The sequence below is a fragment of the Plectropomus leopardus genome, chromosome 23 (genome assembly GCF_026936395.1).
Source record: "Plectropomus leopardus strain MGB_pleo_1.0 chromosome 23, ASM2693639v1, whole genome shotgun sequence".
Taxonomy (NCBI): Eukaryota; Metazoa; Chordata; class Actinopteri; order Perciformes; family Serranidae; genus Plectropomus; species Plectropomus leopardus.
This window is the reverse complement of record NC_142198.1, coordinates 3,169,714-3,194,209: the sequence shown is the minus strand read 5'-3', so window position 1 is coordinate 3,194,209 and position 24,496 is coordinate 3,169,714. Positions and strand designations below refer to the sequence as shown.

The following is a 24,496-nucleotide window of genomic DNA, read 5'->3' as shown; positions in this document are numbered from 1 at the left end:
ATGAACACATAACACAGTGTCTGCATTAAGGGGAATAAAATACCTTTAAAAAACAAACAAAAATGCAGACATTTATTTTCAACTGTTTCTTACATTTTTCCTGGGTGGAAGTGATGTAAGATGGCACAAAAGGCAAGGCCGTTCCTCCAGGAGGTGCTGAAGTTTGTGATCTTCACTCCTTTGTGACCCTGTGTGACTTCCTGACACCAGTCCAGCAGAGACTGACTGGATGTCACTAAGCTGGGACTGGGTGAAAAGCCCTAGAACACACACAATGACAATGGGGGATGATTGTAATATAAATTACAGATAAGACACCACCTTATAATCTTGAACTATCAAGTGAGTCTGTGTCTATAACTCCATTATGAACCATAATAAAATTGCTTTTTCACCATGCTGGTGCCATAAGAGTAACACATTTGACATATAACATATTTGGCATTATTGCCAAGTAATAGATTCAGCAGACAGAACGCAATATACAGTAAGCATTGTTTTTGATTTGTGTTTCTGTGTGCCTTATTAATGCAAGTCCCATATTCACTTCACTTTTTAATTTCCTCACCGCTCTGTCACTAACTTTTTCTGAGCTGCTTGGTGCTGAACAGGTGGAAAGTGCTTGCTGTTGCTGGAAACTAGGTTGATGAGAATGAAGTTTGTGGGTCAGCAAACTGAGGAGGACTGCAAAGTTGGTCATAATTCTTCACACTGAGCAGGGCTGGAGAATGGGGTGGTTTCTGGGGCTCTAGCCAAGAATGTTTTCTCAAAAGCCCTGATCTTGTAAGTATTAAAATACATTTAACTTTGTGTCATTCAGATAATAACAGGGTGGCTCAAGTGTTTGCGTTCAGGTGCAGCTTACACTGACACCCAAATGGCTTGACTCGGTCAATAACGATTGGGTCAAATTAGCCTTGTGCTTCTAACAGTTCTCCCTGTCATTGTGTGTGTGACGCTTGGCGCTGCAGTAGTCTCATGAAAAACAGAAACATAGAAAGAGAGGTTGAGTTTATAAATACGCTGTGCGCAGCTGTACAATCAAATGAGTCAAAGTTGTCGTAAAGTTAAAATGAATGAGGAAAATTGCATGGCCAATCAGAATTCATATTGATTGGCTGTATATGCGTTGAACTGTTGCGATTGCAACATTGCAAAATCCTGGAAGGACTGATTAGAGACAAAATAGGGTGAAGGCTCTACTGGATGATTTTTTTCTATCATGTTTTCCCCAAATTACGTAAAGACTTTTGGGAATTGTATTATCCCAAATGGTTTGAAAAACAGAGCATATAGCGAAGATAAATAGAAAAAAAACTCCCCAGGGGAGCATGCCAACAAACTCCCCTTGGTTTAGGCAGAGCACCAAATGTTTACAACATCTGGATCAACCCCTGACTCCAAGCAACATTTCGCACATTATACAAAGCTGTGAGTACACTAGTGTATATATTTATACATTGTTAACTGCAGCTTTAAAATACCTCCAGAGAGGCAGCCGCTTCTGCAGGTCTTTTCTGGGGTGTTGTTGGTTCACTGGCTTGGTGGAGGCCATAAACTTGTGACTTCTCCCTTTGACTGGAAAGACACACAAAAACAAAGCAAAAACAGAAATCAATTCCACAATCTCTCTGATAGCATGCTTGTCAAGAACAACAAAACACTGGTTATCAATGATTTTGCAAATCATGTTGCAAGTGAAAACACAAACATGGACCATGTTAGATAATTAGAAAATACAAGGACATGACCTTCTAATGTGTAGAGAGTTAGTCAGTTATTAGTACACCCCCCCCCACACACACACACCTTGATGTGCACTGACTAATCTTACCTGTCTTCCTCTAAACAACCAGCATCTACATCTACAGACACAAATCCAAAGTCCAACTCTTCGTCCCTCATTTCCTTCCTTGAGATTGTTCCTATTGGTTCACTGTCTCTATCATCCTCTACATGCAGCCAGTCAACGGGAGATGATGTTACAGTGGAATCAAGGGACCGATCAACCTCTGCTTCAAGGTCTTTCTCTATGTCAGCTTGCTCAGGTACGGCCTCTGCAGCTCTCTCTGAGTCATCTGTGGCAACAGGTTTTTCTGTAAAGGTCCAGCCTTCAATGATTTCATCCAGTGCCTTCTCAGTGTCTTCTGCAGAGTCTTCCTGGTGGAATTCTTCTTCTCCCATTGCTTCTAGTACTTTCCGCTCCAACTCTGATGCAACATCATCTTCCGCTTGGATTGTGATAAAACCTCCTTCAGAGATAACACTTGAATCCAGCAATGTTGAGCCTTCATTTGTTTCTTTGCTAGTGGCAGGTGAATAGTCTTGGTTTCTCTGAGATAATTCCACTTCTAGGGGGAATACATTGTCTACAGGTGGTGTGCTATCTGAGTCAGTTGTACTGAGACGTTTCTTGGCCCGTGGTAATGGAACAGGCAAGCTTGACTGTTCATTTTGTAGTTCTGCTTCATAAACAGTGGTGTCAGTTGTGGTGTCTGGCGGACAGGGAGGTGGTGAGCCAGAAATTGTAATGTCATCTGGGAACGACCCACTGAGACGTTTCTTTACCCTTGGTTTGGGTACAGGCAAGCTTGAAGCTCCTGGTGCCTTCTCTGAAATATGACGATCCTCAGTTTCAACATTACTTTCAATAGCCAATTTGCTTCTCCTCAACATTACAGGAGCCACTTCCTCCATAGATGTACAAGGTTGTTCACCCACAGGTAGAGAGGGGGAGCTTTTGCTGTGTTGCACCTTTGATAATTCCTCAGTTGTTGAAGAAACAGACAAAAGACCACCTTGCCTTACTGCTTGTGCCTCTTCTCCATGGGAAGTCCTAGATGTGCTTTCTGTGGGTTTAACTTCTTCTGGGAAGGAGCCACTGAGATGTTTCCTTGCACGAGGCCTTGGGATATGAAAAACTGTTTGTTTGTCCTCATCTGCTTTTGCTACCTCTGATGCATCCTTTGATTTCTCTGAAGATGGGATGTCAATTGAATCAGCAGCTGTGTCACCAACTATATTTGAGTGCTTTATTTCTTCTATAACAGTGTCAACATGGACTGGTTTTACAGACTCCTTATCGGCCTCAACTTTCCCAGATTTGCTTGAGGGCAGTTTCTTGCCACGCTTTGGGAGACGAATCCTCTTGATGATTGAGAGAGAAGTAGTTTGAAACTTCTCTGATGTGATGCTCTCAATTCCTTCAATATCAGAGGAAGGAATTATGTGAGAGGCCTTTATAGATGTATCAGTGTCTTCCTTGGGCCATTCTCTGGTACAAGTGGTTTGGTCAGTAACCTTTACGCAGACCAGATCTGTGTCTGCCTGTAGAGTGTCACTCCCAACCAAATCTGTTTCTTGAGAATGTTCTGTGGTTGTTTGGTCTTTTCTTCCCATGGGTTGTGGAGGGATCATTTCAGTGACTTTTTGACTGGGTTTGTCAAAGCTCTGTAAAGGTTCAACAGCACCTGAGACATCAGACCTTTTCTCACAAGGTAGAGGAAGAACAGGATCAGTCGTTTTCAAAGAAGAACTGACTTCCTGTTGGTCATTAATTTTTGGAACAACTTTCTCTTTAGTGACACTGTCTTTTCTCCTCAGAGGCTTGCAAGGGGCAGTTTTCTGTGAAGTCTCAGGTGGCAAACTACCATCTCTTCTTTTCACACGAGGAGGCGGGACAACATCCATGGGTATTTGTACAGACTCAGCTTCTCCTTTTTCTCTATAGTCACCTGTGTATGGCGTTAATTGAGCACCAGCACTTTCTTGAGCATGACCAGTCTGAGGTACTCCAAGAGGAATGCTACTGTGCCCTTTCATTATGCTGCAAGATGGGGCAGTGGCAGGTTGTGTGGGGATTATCTCAACAGTAGCGTTGTTCTTTACAGACTGGATTGGAACAACATCAGGTGACAGCTTGACTGACAAACCATCAGATTTTTGTTTGCGATCTGGTGTTAAACTATCCTTCCTTCTGAGTGGTCGTAATGGAGCAGTGTCTTTTTCTTGATCACTCTCTTTCTGTTGAGGTTCTGAAACTTTTTTCCTGGGCTTTCTGCCTCGCTGAGGGACAACAATATCAGCTTGTGGTCCAACTGGACTGATGTCCTGAACCTCTGAGGGTTTATCCATGAGTACCTCTCTGTGTAAATTGGCATCTGTCAGTGACACACTTGATGCAGGTTGCAGGGAAGTGGCAGGAATTTCTTCTGTGATTGTTTGTTGGGGGCTTAAGGAAAAGAAAGGACAAGCTTCAGTATTTGCTGTTCTTAACTTTATTGCATAGTTATACCATGCAACTAATCTCCAACGATTTAATCTGCTTGACCAAAAAGACAGCAACCAAACCTTAGGACACATTGTAAAACAAAACCAACCTTCATTTCCAATATTCTGCTTTACTTATGTACATGCACTCTGTCAATACAACAACATAGTAACACATTAAGGACATTAAGACAAAGCTGCCCTGACACCTATGTAAAGCGCTACAAAAAAGGCAACGTTACCATTCCACATCACATTGTCAACATTTTACAGCCATTACAAATAGCTGACATCCTAATTTCCAGCATAATAAGTGCCCGTAAGCAGAACAAAAGACAATGTTATCACCAAAACTGCAGAACATATACACTATCACACCGTGCAACCAAACACTTAACTGGGTCATTGTGCCCCAGCACTCACCCTTTGTCCAGCTGTGAAGAAGTTGACACTGTTCTAACCTCATCCTGTTCTGTCCTGTTGTGTTGCCTTACTAGCAAATTTTCAATGCACATTGATGTTTGAACAGAGTCCTGCTCTGTGAGTGATCTCTCCTTTGTATACCCCCTATCAAGAGAGGCCTCTTGTTCCTCTAATCGTTCACCATCTTCCTTTGATATTTCAGTGATATCTGCCTCTGTCAGTGGTGGCCATTTCTTCATGTTTGCACAAACCAAGAACCCATCATCACTGCGGGTAGTTGGTGATGGAGACGCTGATCGGTCACCCTCCAAGTCCCACATGTAAGGCTCAGCACTTGTTGGGTATTTAATGTTGTGTATGGCGTGAATGTCTTCAAATGCAGCCTCTGTCTTCTGTGTGGGAGTAGTGTTGTCGATGACATGTGTTGAACACTCTCCTGAAGGGGTCACTGTCTTGTCTTTCCAATCCACAGAAGACACAGCCTCCGCTTGATGCTCCACTTCAGCTAGAGTAGAGTTAGACGGCCCCAAAATGGATGCTACTGTTTCATAACTGTGAGACATGGATAGTGGAGTGAGTAAATGAAACCTGGAACCATGCAAAAACAATGGTTTCAATGAACATGTAGCTAATTATGTAAAGCAGTGAGGACTGGCGAAAGTCAAATACATTTTCGTGCAAATGCAGTCCAGTTTTTACGTTGCCCCAAACTTTGAAGTGTCAAAGTCTGTTTTCAAAGTTACTGAGTTTAATGTATAATTAAGTGGACTATGAAATATCTCCACTGATTTTCCAAAAATGGATGCACACCATGTTGCATGCTTCACACTATTATCTTCAGTCTTACACTTACCCTTTGTGAAAGACACCCACAATAGCCTTTACTAATCCTGATGCCTCTTCCTCTTTTGCTGACAGAAAGGTTTTTTCCTTCTTTTCTGTAATTGTTCCCTCTGCCTCCAATACTTCCCAACCCAAGACCACTGGCTCTGATGTGTCCAATGGTTTCTTCCCTGTTTGGCCTTCCTCTGCTACTGTGCTCTCAATGTGTGATTTGCTGAGGATCCAAATACAATGGAGTTTAAGACATGATCCACAGAACTCAGGCAGCAACACAGTACAAAATGTAATGAAATACAGATGCTGAATTTTACCATGCACTGTATTATCAAGGTATAAAAACTACTGTTTATTGGTCCAAACACTCCATGCTAGGCAAACACTAAACTGACCACTTTCACAGCAAACAATGCAAGAGCACTGAGCTCTACTACTTACCCCTTATCTACACAAAGGTTTACGTTTTGCTTTGCATCGCCTTCGAATTTCACCTCTGTCATAAAAGCATAGTAAGATATATGAAATTAAACAAGACAAAGAAAGGTAAATGTGAACGCCATCCTCACACTTTGATGTCTCACCATATGCAAGTGCTGTGCTTGGGAGGCAAAAAGATGTGGGGGGAACATCAGGGATTCTTGTGTCTTTGAGATATGACTCTGCTGACTGTGCAAGAGGCAATTCTTGTGACGTATGCTTCTCAGTAGAACAAGGAATTGGAATAGTCATTGCATCTTTCTCTGTGGGATTCAACTGTGAAATGCTGGGGAGCCCAGGGACTTGAGTCAGGTGTGGGCATGATGGAGCCATTTTGACCATGTATTTTATTTCATCTTGTTCAAGTTCATCTTTGGCAGGGAATTTTGCAATGAAAAGAATCCTTTCATTCTGCTGCCTCTTAAACAGTGACTTGCTGTGTGTTGTCCTAGGTTGTATATCTGTACATTCAGAGTTAAGCATCCTTGCTGATGGCAAACCTGGGATACATGAAACACATGGAGCAGATGTGTATATGCTGACCATGTTTGGTGTTCTGTTTGCAACTAAAGCAGAAGGAAAACCACATACTCTGGCTTCTTTTGGACAAGATGTCACTAATGTCACCATGCCTTTCATTTTATAGTATTGTAGATCGTCCTGTCCAGCAAGTGATATAATCATTTCTGCCCTCTTCTCCTGAGGCTTTAGCAAGATTGGTGTCATGTCATTTAACCACCCTGTGCTTGGGGTTGCTGTCATGGACGCAAATCCTTTGAGATTCGATGCACTGGAGCAGCAAGGGACGAAGCTTGTCATATTGGGTTCAATCCTGGGTTTGGTTTGAGGTGCAGAGGGGAACCCAGGGATCCTGGCTGCTTCTGGGCAAGATGGTGCTATGGCCAACATCATCTTTGTAATTTCTACATCTTGATTTGGATTGTGTATCACAAAAACTGTCTCCTTTGATAGCTTATCACACAAAGTGTGTGGATCCAGAATCCATTGGAAGTTGGACACCCCTTCAAAGGATGCAAAACCAGGAAGAGTGGATAATTTGGGGGAAATGGGTACAAGACTCAGCATATTATAACGAGGAACAGATGGGAAGCCTGGAATCTTTGATGCTCCTGGGCAAGAAGGAGCTAAAGCAAGCATGTTGTGTGGTTTGTCTATGTTAACTGTTGAGCTGTTAATCCTAAACTGAATGTTCTTTTGTGGACTGTGCATCAATGAACCCAATTCAGCACCCCATCCTTCGTCCTTGTGCCCTTCAACTGATGGAAATCCAGGTATGACAGAAACTGTAGGGCACAAAGGAAGAAGGCTGACTACATTTAGGCCATAATACACTTTTTGGGGATTTGGAATAGATGGGAAACCGGGAATACTTGACACTTTAGGACAGGATGGCACACAGGAAACCATATTCTTCATTATCTTTTTGTTGTCCATTGATGTGCTAAGTATGACTGTCTTCTTTGGTAGCGTCTTCAGTAATGACCCCTTTTCTGTTACCCATCTTAAACTCATATCTCCATCAACTGATAGGAATCCAGGGATTTTGGAATCTTGGGAGCTTAATGTCAAAAGGCTGATCATATTTGGTGAACAATAAACAGTAAGAGGATTTGGATGAGAGGGAAATCCTGGTGTCCGTGCCTGTTTTGGACAGCATGGCATGAGAGAAACCATTGCTTTCATAGCTCTCTTATCTCCTTCATGTCTGTCAATAGATGACACCTGCTTTTCTTTCAGTCTTGGTTCAAGTAGTGGTTCCTTGCTTACTGTCCACTCTTTTGAAGTACGAGATGATGGAAATCCTGGAATTTGTGACATTTTTGAGCATGAACTTGAAAAGTTGAGCATATTTGTCATGTCAACAACATTATTCATTCTAAGTTTTGGCACAGAGGGAAAGCCAGGGATGAGTGATTTTCTTGGACAGCTTTGTGCAAGAGACACAGCTCCTTTCGTATCTTTGTCCATCTTGTTCTCCAGTAGTAATAAAGACTCATTTTTAATTTGCTTCGCCCATAGTGGTTGATGAATGGTGTCCCAGTCTTTGCTTTCAGCTTTCTGTAATGAAGGAAAACCAGCCATACATGAGGTGGCCGGGCAAGATGGAAGGAGATTGACTATACTAAACTTATTACAGAATACCGTAGGTTTAAGAGCAGATGGGAATCCAAGGGTAGAAGCTTCTTTTGGACAGGTTGGGGCTAAAGCTGGCATGGCCTTCATGTCATCATTGTGTGGACTCTCTTCAATCATGACTGCAGTGATTTTTAGAGGTGTCACCCTCAAGGGTTTGCTTTCTCTCAAATGTTCTGTCAGTGATGGAATACCTTCAATACAAGAGGTTTTCGGGCAAGAGTTTAAAAGGCTCATTATATCTAATTCATGATCTGCTACAGCAGATTGTGGGACTGAGGGGATGCCTGGTAGGCAAGAAAGTTTGGGGGAAGTTGGAACCAATGCACCCACTGGTTTCATTTCATCCTTTTCTTTTGGTGACATCATCATGTCAAGTTCAGTTTTCATTTTCTTCTCAAAAAGTGGCTCCTGTTGAGATACCCCAGGTCTGTCATTGGCTTCACTGATATATAGTGAACCAGGTATGTTGGATACATTTGAAGAATCGGGATAAGCACCCCCCATATTTGGTCCATAACAAACTACACTGTACTGTGTTGCAGATGGAAACCCTAGATTTCTGGCCTCTCTCGGGCAAGTAGGTAACAGTAGAACCATGTTCGTCTTGTTCTTTTTTGTTTTTTTCTTCCATATATTTGGTAGAAATTGTCCCTTCATTGTTGATAGTCTCTCCCAGATTGGTTTTTGATCTATAAGCCAGTGTTTTTCTTTAATGGGTAATTTGGACGGCATGCCAGCAATGTTTGTCACACTGGGACAGGCTTCCAAAAAAGTGCACTGTTTGTACTCAATTTCAGGTTTCACATGATATGGCACACATTGTGTATGAGAGTGGGAAGACTTTTTATCCACCATTTCATTAGCCTTTGATGGCTTATCCCAATCAGACTTGCTCTCCAGCAGGCATTCATTTGTTTGTTTAGAAGGAGCAGTGAATTCATATATGCCACTAACTGTTGGGGCTATTGGCAACAGATCAGCCAATCCAGCCTGTGTATTTGTCTTCACTTCATAAGCTCTGTCTAACACCAAGGTAGGAAGCATGACCATGTCTTTTATCATTTCCATTTCTTCCTCTGATGCATTTCGAGTTACCTCTGTAGTCGCCTTTGGTAACTCCTCCCATTGTACGGTCTTGTCAGTAGGACATATTATTGTAGTTGCCTTTGGTAGTTCCTCCCATTGTATAGCCTTGCTTGTCGGGGATTTTTCTAACTGTTGCTCAGCATTATTTATTTGGGTTTCGGATGGGAGTTCTGCTGCACCAGCAACAATTGGGCATGATGGCTGAAGTGCAACCATGTTTTCATTTCTAAAGAAAAGGTAAATACAAAGTTAAAGTCAAAGTTACTGTTGGAAGATGCCAAAAAAGTAAAAATGTATGACAGCATTCCAATACGATACACTGTAATTCTACATATTCTTTTATCACAATACAAGCCTGGTACATTGTACTTTGATGAATTAGTGAGAAGAAGTGCTTTACTGTATATTTAACTTAATTACATATGAAAGCCACATTGGAAATAAAACTGTATATCACTACTCATCATTCTTAAAATGAGTATTTTACTCTCATGCATGCAAAGTCAACAAATGCTGTTCACTCCAAACAGCTTGTATTAAAACAACCCAACTACAGCTAAAAAGCACCACCACAAACAGTACATCATGTCACAGCATTAGCTTCTGGTTATAACAGCCAGTGCAGTTAAGCCAGCATTGTTACTAAATGAAAAAAACATGTTCAACAGAAGCTTTCCTCACTGTATTCCTACAATACTCAGTGTTGTACAACATACAAATAAAATGTAAAGCAACGGAAAATCACTATTGAACTGTATCTTTCCATGAAAATAATTATTGATTTCTTTAAATATGTATTTATTAATTTATTTATGGATTCACTAACCTAGTCCTACAAGTATTCCACTGCTGTTTCATTATCATTCTGTGTCTCTGTGGCAAACCATTTTACTCAAATCACTGCAATTCTATTATAAACAGCAATGAAGTCCACCTCAAGAAGATATTATAAATTAAAACCATGCAACACACATCACTGCACCCCGATCAAACTGACAAGAGCAAAGGCCATGTTTCTGCTTCTCTCATACTTACCCACTCTCAGAGAATCTAACACACCCTTGATCCACAGTGTCATGACGGGTAGTAATAACATCCATTGACACTACTGACAAAGTTTTATTTCTCTCCTCTAAGGGCATGAAACCATGACCCTCTGCAGTCACTACAGCAGTCTCTGCTTCTTTGTCAACAGTATCTCCCTCCTCATACAGTGATATCTGTGTTTCTTGAGTATCCTTTTGACCCCAGAGACTGAAACAATGGCAAGTGACACGAAAAAAATTCAATGAATTTGGTGAACCAGAGAATAACTCAAAGCTACACAAAGTATGAAACACATATAACAAATGCAAATTTTGCCATGAATTAATCAGCCAGATAGTGTTGATGTAAAGCAAATGTATTATTGTGGAAATGCATCACATTGTTGCATCACTGTGCAAACCAAGGCGACCCACCTCCTTCTAATAGTCAAGAATAGTGGCATGTCAGGAACGGAGTGCCACATTCTGCAATGCAAGTTTCTGAAAACAGAACCGAAAAGCATGTTTCAAAAACTAACCAGCTGACATCACAGAGAGAACTCCAACTCCAGCTATCCAACTCACTCACCCTTTTTCTAGAGCAGCTATTTCTTCAGCCTCATTCAGTATCCAAAAGCCCCGTTCATCTTTTTGTACCTCCAAAGCTGAGCACACATCAGATTTTGTTTTCTGAGTGTTGAGATCTAATGTGGTTGGACTGGCCTCATCCCATAACATCTCCATCCCATTTACTCTAGAGGATGGCTGGTTCACGTTGATTTCAGAATTTGATGATGGTAAGTTCTTGACTGGGCAGGCTGATGACTTAATTGTCATCTTTTCTTTTACATCCTCTGGTACATCTTGGCTAGGCATTACAAACTGCATGGATTCCTCTCTGACAGAAACAATACAAAGGGAATATTCTTCCAGTGGCTGTTGTTGAGTTGAAAGGTTTTGTCTTTCCTTTCCAAATCCTTTTGCTCTTGGCCACCTCTGTTCCGAATGGTGCACATGTGTTGATGGTATTCCAAGAATAGAGGCTTTCTTTGGGCAAGATGGCACAATATTTACCATACTCGGAAGCCGCTCTTGGTCATGTGTTGGCACTACTGTGAAGCCAGAACTGAGAGCGATATTTAGACACGAAGGTTCAAGTAAATCAATTGCCTTCATCATATCTTTGTGGGAAGGACTATACTTTGTGTAAAATGAACAGCAGTCTTGTGTCACCATTGGCCAGCCCTCAAATTTAGAATCAGAGATAAGTGATACTCTTGAGGGGAAACCAATGATACTTGACTGTCTTGGGCAACATGGCAGCAAATGTGCCATGTCTAGGTTTTTTTCCACAATCCCATCAACAGCTTGGGGTCTTGGCGCTGATGGAAATCCAGGGTTCAGGGTTTGTCTTGGACATGATAGAAGCATACTCAGCATTATTTCTTTGTCCCTACATGACATTTCCCTAACTTTAAAATCTTGGTGAACAACTCTACACCTTCTATTGAATGGGATTTCCCAAACTACATCCCTGTCCACACACCAGCCATCATATTCTTTTGTGCTATTCTTTGCAGGTAGACCCGGAATATTACTGTGTTTTGGGAAAGTGGATAATGACTTGAACATATTGAAAGCCTCATTCATCTCAGCTTCTAGTGGCTTCTCTCTTGCTTTTGAGGGAATTCCAGGAACATATGAGTGTTTTGGACAGGGTGGTAACATTGATACCATAATTCTAACCACTGCCCATTCTCTAAAATACATCTTGTGGTCATGTATTACTGGCAGCCTTTCTGGCTTGTCAAATGGCCTTTTCCATACAGGCCTTTTGTCGACATTCCATTCTGCCCCGTCATACTCACTGTGGAATCTTGAGGGTATTCCACATATTCTGAAATATTTTGAACAAGTAGGCAGCAAACTGATCATACTTGGTATTCCTGCCAACATTTGACATGGTACTGATGGAAAGCCTGGTAAACAAGCTGTCTGTGGGCAGGAGGGTAACATTGATACCATATTTATGATCACATCACTTTCAAAATAAAACATATTTACATTGTGTACATGTAACACATCTGCCGACTTCTCCCTAGGGAGAAGTAGCGGCTGACTTTCCATTAGCCACTCCAATTGTTCAGTGGTGTGTCTAAGTGGCATTCCAGAAACTCTAGATTTGTTTGTACAACTAGGCGATAAATTCACCATAGTTGAGCCATCTGCAAATGTTGATGTCAGAGCAGAGGGAAACCCTGGTACACTGGCATTCTCAGGACACGAGGGTAATATTGCACTCATATTTTCAGCTGTGTTCTTATCCAAACCTAAAACTGCATTTAGAATCTGTACTTCCTTTTTGATACGTGGGCTATCCCACTGCAAACTTTTAGGAGAAAACCATTTATTGCAGCTGGTCAAACCAAGTTTTTGTCTAGTCTTTGAAGGCCAACCAGGGATTTTACTCTGTATGGGGTATGAGGGCATTATATTAACTATACTGGGTTCTTGTCGTGGAGCAGAGGGTAAGCCATATACTTTGGCTTTTTGTGGACAACTTATCAACATATCTACCATATCTTTGGGGTTATGTGTGTGTTTAGGCATGCACTGAACAATGCAAGTTTGTGTTTTCTTCTCTGGTTTCTTGTTATTTAATCGCCTCAAGGCATGCCAATCTCTGTTCTCTGAAGTGTTTTGATCTCGAGATGGCATACCTTGAATTTGACTCTGTTTAGGGCATACGGGTACAAGACTGACAATACTTGGCAACAGCTTCTGGGGTCTTGTGGGCATACCAACGAGGCAAGTTCTAATGGGGCATGAGGGCAACATTGCCACTGAGCTGAACATTTCTCCTCTGTCTAGAAACTGAGCAGCACCTGAGGGAGTAGCAAGAATAAAGACTTCATCTTTACTCAAGGGCTTCTCCATCAAAATGTGCCTGGCTATATCAAAACAGTCACTAAGTGGTTCCTTGGAGGGTAAACCAATGGCTCTAGCTTTTCTTGGGCATGTAGGCAAAATATCAGCCATGCTAGGCTCTTGCCTTGGTGGAAATACAACATTGGGCACACTGGGCTCTTTTCTTGGCACGGAGGGAAAACCTGGGACGGTTTCCTTCCTGGGGCAAGATGGAAACATATTTACCATATAGTTTATATGTTCTTTATCCTCATATGACTTTTCCTGAACCAGGACAGGATTAATTCTCAATGGTCTATCTAAAATGAACTCCCTCAAAATATGCCAGCTGTCCTGATATGACATAACTCTTTGTCTACCTGGCATGCCTGCAATAATTGTCTGTTTGGGGCATGTAGGTAGAAGACTGGCCATACTTGGAGTAATTGAAGCCATCTGCAATGGTGCAGAAGGAAACCCTGGGACACTGGCCTTTCTAGAACATGTTGGCAACATGGCCACCATTACTTTAATCATATTAGTACCACTGAGAGCTTGTTCCTGAACGCACAACATGTGTGAAACAAAAGCTTCTTTTATCTGCAATGGCTTCTTCCACAGAGAACATCTGTCCCAAACACTCTGTTCATATTCAGTCACTGATTCAACAGAGGCTAATCCTGGAATCTTGCTAATTCTGGGACATAAAGGTAAAAGGCAAGCCATATTTGGCTCGCATTTCAAAGCTGATGGGAACCCAGGAATACTGGCAGATCTGGAACAGGATGGTGTTAGGTCAACCATTTTTGCAGTGCCTGCATTGCCCTCATGAATGAAACTAACAGAGTCTGTTAGGAGTAATGAAAATCTGGTGCTGGGTAACTTCTGAAAGAGTAATGTCCTGTCATCAGGCCAAACTGTAAGTTGTGACTTGTGTAAAGATGGCATGCCAGGAATCTTGGAATATTGTGGGCAGCTTGATTGTAGCTTAATTGTACTTGGCACCCCCGCTGTTCCTTCACTTTGAACTTCAGGCTGTAAAGTGGACACTGAATGAGAAATAGAACTCCCTGTTGGACACAATTGCCCTAGTTCCACCTTTGATATGAAAACACATTTTTCTTCTGTACGGACTTCAGAGCTTGGTAAAACAAGTTCCTGTTTAACTCTACTATCTCTTTCGCTTAATGGCCTTTCATCCAAAGACAATGGCACATTTTCAGATCTCCCTTTCTTTATACAATGTTCTGGGTCCAAACCATGTACAACAAAGCTTTTTGTTGAAGACGATGCAAAATCTTCTTTAAATTCTTCTCTTTGTTTTGATAAATGATCTGTTGTGACCTGCTGTGCTGAGAAAAACCCAAAATCTGAGTCCAATCTTGGCGTAACTTGGTCTGAGGCAGGTATTGGGGCTGGATCTGTTATTTTTTTAGTGTCTCTTTGTGGTTTTCTCCACATTGAGTTTTTCGCAATTGACTGTTCTCCAGACTGTGCTTCAGGTGTTTTGTTCATCACCATTGGAGGAAAAGCAGAATTGGCATTTTTGAGACAAGATGACGATGAGGCAGCCATGCTCTCATTTCTGAAGGAGTAAAGTATACCACAGATTGATGTCAAAACAAAAGACTTAAGTGCTATAAAAAATTTAAAAATGCAAAATGTAATGTACTTGCAAGTGTTAACATTGAACTTAGATGCATTTTCAAGACTACTGAATTTGGATTTAACAAAGCACCATGCTACACTTACCCTGAAACCATAGTTATTGCTTCTTTTTTATGGAACGCTCCTATCCTTCGTATCGGTTTTGTGTCAGTGGTTTTAGCAGTTAAAGGCGAGTGCAACAAAGGTTCCTCAAGTGATCTGGAAGAGGGTTGGGAGTTGGTAGGAGACAGGGATTTATGTTGAGTAGACTCTGGTTCGGCTATCTGATTCCCTAACTGAATGGACATCTTGGACAAGTGACTTCTTGGCTTAACCGGAGGCCCCTTTGCTGAAGCAGATGTGTACTCTTGAGTATCAGGGTTTTGCTTAGGTGCAGAAGTGAAGGGAGGAAGTGTTGGCTGGATATTAGGGAGCATCCTTATTTGCTTTGATTCTGTTTGTTCCATCTGCGTTTTTGGCATCTCAAAATACTTTAGCCCTGGGGCTACAGGTGCTCTGTGACTAAGGGGCAGAAGTGAGGCCATGCTCTCAGGTCTGAGGGACAAACAAATGAAGATCAGAGTTACGACGCAGAGAACGTCTCCACCGTAGTAATGCAGTCCATATCCAGGCCAAATTCACAGAGTTCCACTGAACAGCACACAAGCAAATGAGCAACGTGACACTGAGCAACAACTAGCAAACTATAGATGGCAAAAATGTTCAACAATAGATTCAAACCAGAGAGACAAAAACAGTGTTTTGTGATAAATCTTGGAAGGAATAACCAGGTCTTGCCAAGCAGCAGAAGCCTTGAAAATACATTGAAACAACACTGCCATATCACTAGGGACTTTTCTCCATCAAAATATTTCTGACTAAACTGCTTTTGTTTCCGTTTCAACTTCAATGCCATATGCTTATCAATTTCATACGCAGCTGAACAAGCAGCACAATAGCACATTTTTGCAGTGCTGAAACACAGCCACAATACTATAATCTGTAGAAGCTGCTTAACAGAGGGCACCAGGGTCTTGCTTCACCAGATTTTACAGGGAAAATAAAGGAATACATGGAAATTTTAATTTCGCAAAACTGTTACTTTCTATCTTTGAGTGCAACAAAGTTCTATACTAAACCTAGAATTATTTCAGGCATTCCCAGAAGTGCTTTCAAGCCAAGCAAATGATAAGTTTGTTTGTTTGTGAGATAAAGTATCAAAGCCAAAGCTGGTAATCCAAACCTAACCAATTAATGGCAAATGCATGCCAAAACATGCTACACTACATTGGCTACCTTAATGTTTTTGTGACCCTTGTGTAGACAAGGTCATTGTTAAAGCTACATTAAGTGTTATTCTACTACTACTGTAATTTTATTGTTGTTGATGACACCTATTGCATATTTGTCTGTCCTGAAAGAAGGATCGCCCCCTAAGACGCTCTTCCTGAGGTTTTCCCCCACTAAAGGGTTTTTTAGGGGGAGTTTTTCCTTATCCGCTGTGAGGTTCCAAGGACAGATCTCCAAACAGGGTCAAGCAATATGATCTTACCCAATTCGTAAAGCTCCTGAAACACCAAGCTGACAGCTGACAGCTGGTTAAAGTAATAATAATAATAATAATAACACATTTTATTTATAGAGCGCTTTTCAAGAGACTCAGTGACGCTTTACATAGTAGAAAGGATCAAAGAATACAATTAAAAGCATAATAAGATACCCGCTATAGAAATTGATCACATAAATTAAACATAAATGGTAATTTTGAACAGGTGGGTTTCTTGAATAAGTCAGGCCATCGGCAAATATCTGTCGATGGGAATTCCTTTGAAGTCCTTATTTCTTTTAGTTAATTAGTTATTTTGTCAGGTGTATGCTTTGGCAGATATGTGTATATGTAAGTGTGCATACATATATGTATGTCTTTATGTGTATATGTGGGTGTATGTATATGCATATGTTTTATAATTATTGCTTTTGGTTTTTGGACAACACCTTGTGCTTTTGCATGAAAAGTGCTCTACAAATAAAGGTTTATTATAATTTACCTACAATTATAATGAATCAAGTTAAATCATCTCCCGCCTCATCATAGCCCAGCTATACTCAACTTCAGGTATTCTTTGCCAGACAGCTTAAAGAGCTGACATCCCTGTAACACTGCAGTCTGCAAAAAGAGGAAGACTACATACTGCAGGCTGCATTCTCCAACATAGAACCACACAAGCTACCATTTTAATACAATCAATAACTTTGGTCAGTGAAGGGTCAAACAGCATAAACCCACATCAATTTAGACAGAAAACCCGAATTAATAACAGACTGGACCTCTCAACAAACCTTATAATCAGCCAGTGCATTTATCCCTTGACTCTGAATAAAAATATAGACCTATTTCCCTCAGTTGCAATATGTAAGCATGGAATAGACAACAGTATCATATGTGATGTGCAAATGATTTGTTAACAGTTATGATTACTCAGAAAGGCTGTTAGTAACATGTACATGCAGTGCAATTAGTGTTCATTTAAAATAATATTACTAAGAAAAATCTACTCCCAAATCCACTATCACTGTTAAATTCATGTGGCAGCAATGAGCTTTGCATTTACTGCCATGGCATCACTGGTCATTAAGTTAAAATTCACAAATAGAATTGAACAAATGCTGTGCACTGCTAAAAGGAAACACAACACAGGAACCAGCTGCAAAACAGATAAAAGGGCTTAGATTTAATGGGTATAACATAGACTGTATGACATTTTATAAGACATTTTGCATTTGTTTCAATTCTGTATTATGAAAACCTTTTTGTTGATTTTTAATTATTCTTCTTTTTTTATTTAAATAATATTGAGACAAATCTATCTCCATGCACATACACTGTATTTGTCTCTGTCCCATCTGGGAGTTACTTTGTGCTAAATAATTCTGTAAAGCACTTTGTTACATTTATTTTAATAAGTACATTGTAAATGAATCAGAACTTTGACAAAGAAATGCCAAATTAAGGTCCTCTTAGAAGTTTTATCGTGCCCTACGATAAAGCCTAACACATTCCCCATTAGTGCATTGTGTTCTCATGACAGCTCCACCTACTGATGAGAGTATGCTCAGTTATTATGACCAAACTGCAACTACAATTAAACTACACCTAAAATTAGCACGAAATTAGAAAAAAGTTACAGGAAAATTACCTGAAAATATGCACAAAAAAGGAGTTTAAAAAACAAAACAATAAAATGACTTAAAAAAGTGCAGAAAATGAAAAAAAAACTGTAAAAACTGTAGCAGTTTTAAATACATAACTATAATAACTATGAACAGTTTTCTTTTTTCCCTCTATTTTCCCCTTCTTTAAAAAAAAAAAAAAATAATAATAATTTCTAGCAATTTGTGGGACATTTCTTGCCAAGTTGCTTACTGACTGACCTGTCCATCCAGGTCTCAAAGGGTTTAAAATGAATACATCCGATGCCACTAATTGATGCCATTAACAGTGTTGGAGGATCCAAGGGTGGATCATTCCTTTATAGCCATGCTAAAAACACCATGTATTAAAAAACACCGAACCCTATAAAAAGCAGCCGTTTATATTTACTCACCCTGCTGATGCTTTCACAACCTCGATTCCAAAATGTGCATCTCTTTTCCGTTCTGAAGCCCTGGACAGCTCTGGCCTCCTGAGCGGTGGTCTGGGATCAGGGCCTGAAAAACATATAAAGTTAGCCATGTAGACATTGCATAAAACTTATTCTACTTATTCTTAGTTGTGTCCACGCTCACTCGTAGGTGTTGTACACTGGTTGTCCTCTTCACTCAGCGTGCTCAACTGTCTTTTGAATTCTGAAACAAAAGAAAATCACAGAAGAGATAATATTTAATAAGCAGGAATTAAGTGTTTGGCTGCTTTATTTAAAACAGCCAGCAGAGGGAGACATATTCCTGTAAACTGGAGGGGTTTAGTCACTCTGTGCTAATTCTAATCAAGCAGGAACAACATGAATCATTGTTCCTGATTCTGTACCTGCATCTTGGTCACTTTGGGAGGTTATGGCAGTTTGGGAGATATGAGGCTGAGAAGGAAGAGGAGGAGAAGGCCCAAAGAGCACAGGAGGAGAGGAAGGACTGAAAGAAGCAGGTGTCTCTACTGCAGGTGTGACCTGGGGTCTCCAGGAAGGGACAAATCCAGAGCCTCCCTGTGGTCTCTGCTCCATAGACGGAGCAGTGGGCACAGAGACTAAAGCTGACAGAGAGGACACAGAGTGGGGCAGAGGGATGATGGGGAGAAAGAGGGAAGAGGGGGAGGAATGGAGGGTGGAATATTAGTGATAAATAGCTTAAGTATGCTTTCCGAAATCAGCTCAGCAGGCATTTTCTCCATTGTTAGTTCATGTAGCAGTCACTAACAATGGGTGAAAGGGAGAGCAGGTATTGCAGTGCATAGAAAAGAAGCAGAAGAAGCAGCGCATGAGAAGCAAAAAGTTGTATTTACAGTTTACAAACATGTCTGTGACAAATTAGCTTCACACACATCCTCCCCCCAGCACGGAAGATCTCTACGATCAGCACAGTTTACAGATTGGAGTCACTGGCCATTACACAAGTTATGATGTTGCATTAAGGTCAGAAAAGTGAAAAAATGTCACAGTGAATTTGACTTTTGACCTTTTTTGATATAAAATGTCATCACACTTGTGCGAAATTTAGTCAATTTTAGCATGTGAATTTTTGGCCAAAAGCATGCTTTGTAAGGTCACAGTAACCATGACTTTTAACCTTTAACCACCAAATTCTAACCAGCTCATTCTTGAAACCAAGTGGACATTTGTGCACATTTGAGGTCTTTTTGAGAAATGGCATCCACAAGAAAAAGAGGAGCTCAAGTTCCCCCTGACCTTTGACCACAAAGTCCAAGTGGACATTTGTGCCAAATTTGAAATAATTCCCTCAAAGTGTTCTTGAGATATCGTATTCACAAGAATGAGACAGACAAGGTCACACTGACTCTGACCTATGACCACCAAAATCAATTTGTTCATCGTTAAATCCAATATGGACATGCTACACACATCGCCATCTTGGTAAGAGGATGATATTATTGGCAGAGTAAACAAGGCAGATGCAAAAAGAGATTAGTAGATGTCGAAGACTATTTTTTTAAAAGCTAGGGAAAAAATGTCCAATGAACTATTTTCATAATTATCAAAATTATATATTTCAAATTATTTTACAGAATTATTATAATTAAAAGGGTAAATTTTTACCTTGTAATATTTTGTTTTACTTTCTGTTTTTGTTTTTTGTTTGTTTGTTTTATTTTTAAACTTTATTTTTACTTTTTTGGGGGTAATTTTCAGATAATTTTCTACATTTCACAGATTTCTTGCTAACCTCTGGGTCATTTATTCTTTTGTTGCTCCTTACCTTTTTCCAATGTTTTGGAATAAAATAAAGCAATTTTGCCCAGGTCTCAAAAGGTTAAAAGAATATTTTGTATTTCCAACTTTGCTGTTACAGTTTTGTGTCAAAGAAATTAAAAGCCTGTCCCATATGGATGCCCATCTCAAATATAAGCCTGTTGAGTTCAGTGATTTCAGTAAATAATAGCCCGGGCTATTAACTGAAGTTTGACGGTAAACAGAGTGTGTGTTCATGGTAATGACATTCCCGACCCCCAGTGCAACATTGTTGCTCACTGGTGTGTTTTTAATTGTTTGTGGACAACAATAGAGCTCTATGGCACAGAGGAAGAAGATATATCAGGCTTTTATACACACACAATACTTCTTAGTAGGTCAATGCATTGTTGGTTTGGCTCACATGAGATTTGTTGACAAGAGGAAAAGTATAGAATATCACCAGATTTACCATTTAATTTATCAAAGAGACTTTTGTCTTGTAGGATCAGACTGTAAAATGTTTCCTCCAAACCAACTGCTTGTAGCATGAATATACAGCAGTGGCTTACATATGGCATGTGAGTCAAAAACAAATTTAAATCTGAATTCAATGAGCCATAAGTTAATGTCTTGACATTTTTACTTATGTGCAGGCACTGTCAAGCTAGACAAGATAGACCTTAACCCTTAGGGACTGTTTGGTGCATTTATGTGCTTTTCATTTTTCATTTGTTGATCATTTTGGCTGTGTTCATAATACACTTTGGAAACTAAACTGTTACATTCAGACTGTTAAGTGCAAAAAATGCTAAATTGAAAGATTTTCAAACTGGCATTTTTGATCCCACAGCCATCAAAGAATAAAAGCATGCATTGTATTATTTCTGGGTGTCATTCTGGGCTTCTGCTTTGGATTTTTTTTTTTACATTTTTACCAATATAATCTACTGATTTGATTTAAAAATCTGGCATTTCAAGGGTTAAAATTCTCTCTTTTTTTTACCATATTTTACATATGGAGAAAATTCATGCTTTTTCCACTGGGTTCACTGTCACCATCAATTATTACTGCTAATCAATGACATATCAAAGGCTGCGATGATAAAAAAAAAATAATAATAATAATAATCTACTTGGCATGTAGTATATTTAAAATAATTCATTTTTTGTGTCTGTTTGTGTTTTTTTTTTCATCTAAAAATATGGTGGCATCTTGACAAAAACCTGGCATTTAATTGGGTAAAATTCTGAAATAAATGAATATTTGATATTCATGATTAGGACTGACGTTGGTTAAAAAAAAAAAGTAAATGAAAGTAGAAAATAATATTAGTTTATAATAATTTTTTACAGCTTAATTTTGAGAAGTGCATTTTGCGCACAGAGCGATACGAGTGTGTGTAATATTAAAGAGGGCCCGCAGGGTTAATGTTGAATTTGACAAATTAAAAGTGTATATTAGTAAATTAAATGCCAGCACAGGAGAGAAGGCTCTGGGTTTAGATAAGGACAGAAAATGAAAGGACACAGGAGTCCAGCAGGCTGAGGCTGAGTAACGGGAGGATATGAGGCTTGAGCTGGGTTAAAGGTAGCATAGCATTACATGGCGTCTCTGTCTGCAGCACTGCAGGCTGTCCTGGATCACTGGCAGAGGGATGCAGAAACTTAGGAGAGAGGGCAGGCTGTGCTAGAGGGGCCTGAGATTTAGGAGGCCTCCACTCACTCTGCCAGGAAGCTGGGGAAAATAAGGAGAAGGGAAAAAGAAAACAGAGAGGGAGGTTGGAGGGAAAAACACAAGTAAAGGTGCAGTAACAGGTGTAAGAACTGAGAGCCTCTGACACTAAGCGGGTTTCCATTACAGATTTGCGCAAAACTGAAGCAGTATTCTCAAAATGCGGATAAAACACAAATGGGACTAAGGTTCCACTGAGTGATGTTCTGTGAGGTCTCCTTCAGCAACGACATCCCAGTAACCATGGCGATCGATGTTCAAAACATTAGCAGCTTTATTTCTATTGCAGCCACCGCACTAGCTGTCATTATTTCCAATCGAAGGTCACGTGGGGGTGTTAAGGAGCCATAATAGAAAGGCGAGCCCCTTATACGCAGGAGCAGCCACATATGAGGGACTTCTGGGTGATAGTCCACGATTTCACAGAGGAACTGTGGATTCAAAACTTCCAGATGATCTGCTCAACTTTAAAGAGTTATGTGATGCAATAACAGCTCTTGTAGCTCCTGCTGCATCATGAGGGAGCCAGTTCCTACTGACAAGCACATAGCCATAGCATCATATGACCTAGAAAATCCCAAATATTGTTTCCATTGCAGTTTTGCAAAATATGGCTTTTTCAAGTTGCCTAAAATACCAGCACATACAAGCGTAAACATTTGTGCAATGAACGGGGTTTTTTTTCCGAAATTGACATGTTTCCATTCTGTATTTTATAATGCAATTTCAATTTTCTCAGTTTGAGGGTTGATGGAAACCCGCCTAGGATCTTTCCCTGTACCTGTCTCAGGGGCAGACGGCAGGCTGGTGGGCCTCGTGAGGGCCGAGCCCGGCTCCCCCACAGAGCTGAGGCGAGGTTTGGGAGGTCTGGAAGAAGGAGGCGGTGGAGGTATACAGGGGAAGGAGCTGAGAGGAGCTGAAGATGAAGAGGAGGAGGAGGACATAGAAGGAAAGGAAGGACCAGTCTGTGCTCTCCAGCCACTGGGAAAGGCTGACAAAGGAAGACGGGAGGAATCAAAGAAAAGAAAAAGGGGGTTGGAGAACAAAAGCATGCTAAGACTATTGCTGCATCCACATTACAATCTGAAAGAGTGCAGTTTTTAAGAGACATCATTTTAAAAAGCTGTAAACAAGTAAAAAAATAACGGTGATAACGGCACAATTTCCTGTGCTTTAAAGAGTCACAGGCACAGCTGTGACTAATCAGCATTAATTCCACAAGTTGCTTCCTAAAGATATTTATTAGCAGCAGGAGCTCATGTCTGTCGCTGCGAAGCGTTGTCATTGCCAGGTTGTCAGACACAGATGCCTTGCCACCGTCTTCCTTTAGCATCTCTATGTAACACACAACTGACAAACACTGTAACATGTGGCTGATGTTTGACAGTCAAAGTCAGGTTTAAGCAACCTCTTTGGTTAGGTTTTGGGTTAAAATGACTAACTTTTTAACTTTTTAACTCTGGCTAACTTTTAGTTTCACACAGTACATATGTATGTAAGTAAGTTATGTTAAAACAGCTGACTTTTGGTTTCACAAGGGGCAGAGGTGTGAAGCCAAGTGTTGTTTTAACATAACTTACTTAAAGCAATACTTTGTTTTTCATTCACATGAGACGTAGGTACATAAGTTACCTTTAAACAAAATTAACTTTTAGTTTCACTCTGGACGTAGGTGTGAAACCAAAAGCCAATATTGTTTTAACATAACTTAAATAATTTACGCAAGTTACTTTAAGCAACAGTGACTTTTGGTTTTGTATGTGAAGTGTTGCGTAAGTTATGTTCAAGCATGAGAGACTTTTGGTTTTGCACTGGACATATGGATACATACTGGACAATGTAACATGTTATATACATGTTATATTAAAAAAAACACTGACTTTTTGTTTAACAAGGGACGTTGGTACGTAAGTTATGTTAAAACAAAATTAACTTTTGATTTCACTCCGGATGTACTAGGTGTGCAACCAAAGGTCAATGTTGTTATCTATGTAACATGTTATATATATGTTACACAGATATCAACACTGACTTTTTGTTTCACACTGGACATATCTGAGTACAAAAGTTGCGGCAGTACCTAAGCTACCTAAGTTAGGTAAGTTAGGGGCAGCTGGGGCTCAGAGGTAGAGCGGGTTGTCCTCAACCGGCTCCTCAAGGCAACATGTCCAAGTATCCTTGGGCAAGATACTGAACCCCAAATTGAACCCCAAGTGTGAGCGCGTATGATTGATTACTGAGTAGCAGGTGGCACCTTGTACGGTAGCCTCTGCCACCATTGTGTGAATGTGTGTGTGAATGGACGTGACATGTAGTGAGTCAATAAGACTAGAAAAGTGCTATACAAGCACAGTTCATTTACCATTTATGTTAAATAACATTGACTTTTAGTTTCACATGGGATGCGGGTTTGCAATTTATGTCTGATACGTACAATTTCACAAGGTGTGAAACCAAAAGACAACGTAACCGATGTAAGTTACATAAAATAATACTGACTTTTTGTTTCACCTAGGATGTTGGTACGTACG

The 24,496-nt window shown here is 40.3% G+C and overlaps 1 protein-coding gene across 14 annotated transcripts in view; it reads right to left on the bottom strand.

The window, feature by feature from the left end:
- The window catches only part of ehbp1l1a (EH domain binding protein 1-like 1a), a 54,449-nt gene that overhangs the window by 7,491 nt on the left and 22,462 nt on the right, over positions 1–24,496 (bottom strand). For 5 of the 14 annotated variants that reach the window (XM_088073137.1, XM_088073138.1, XM_088073140.1 and 2 more), the window contains 16 exons: positions 22,747–22,956; positions 21,837–21,968; positions 18,859–19,077; positions 18,618–18,677; positions 18,437–18,539; positions 14,937–15,386; positions 10,867–14,769; positions 10,713–10,778; positions 10,288–10,506; positions 6,114–9,478; positions 5,971–6,025; positions 5,546–5,749; positions 4,693–5,244; positions 1,835–4,231; positions 1,485–1,578; positions 94–260 (listed from right to left, as the gene is read on the bottom strand). In XM_088073137.1, the coding sequence (XP_087929263.1) occupies positions 94–260; positions 1,485–1,578; positions 1,835–4,231; positions 4,693–5,244; positions 5,546–5,749; positions 5,971–6,025; positions 6,114–9,478; positions 10,288–10,506; positions 10,713–10,778; positions 10,867–14,769; positions 14,937–15,386; positions 18,437–18,539; positions 18,618–18,677; positions 18,859–19,077; positions 21,837–21,968; positions 22,747–22,956 (12,196 nt within the window). The remainder of the gene's footprint in view (positions 1–93; positions 261–1,484; positions 1,579–1,834; positions 4,232–4,692; positions 5,245–5,545; positions 5,750–5,970; positions 6,026–6,113; positions 9,479–10,287; positions 10,507–10,712; positions 10,779–10,866; positions 14,770–14,936; positions 15,387–18,436; positions 18,540–18,617; positions 18,678–18,858; positions 19,078–21,836; positions 21,969–22,746; positions 22,957–24,496) is intronic. The other 9 variants (XM_088073143.1, XM_088073144.1, XM_088073145.1 and 6 more) reach the window with 6 other exon arrangements.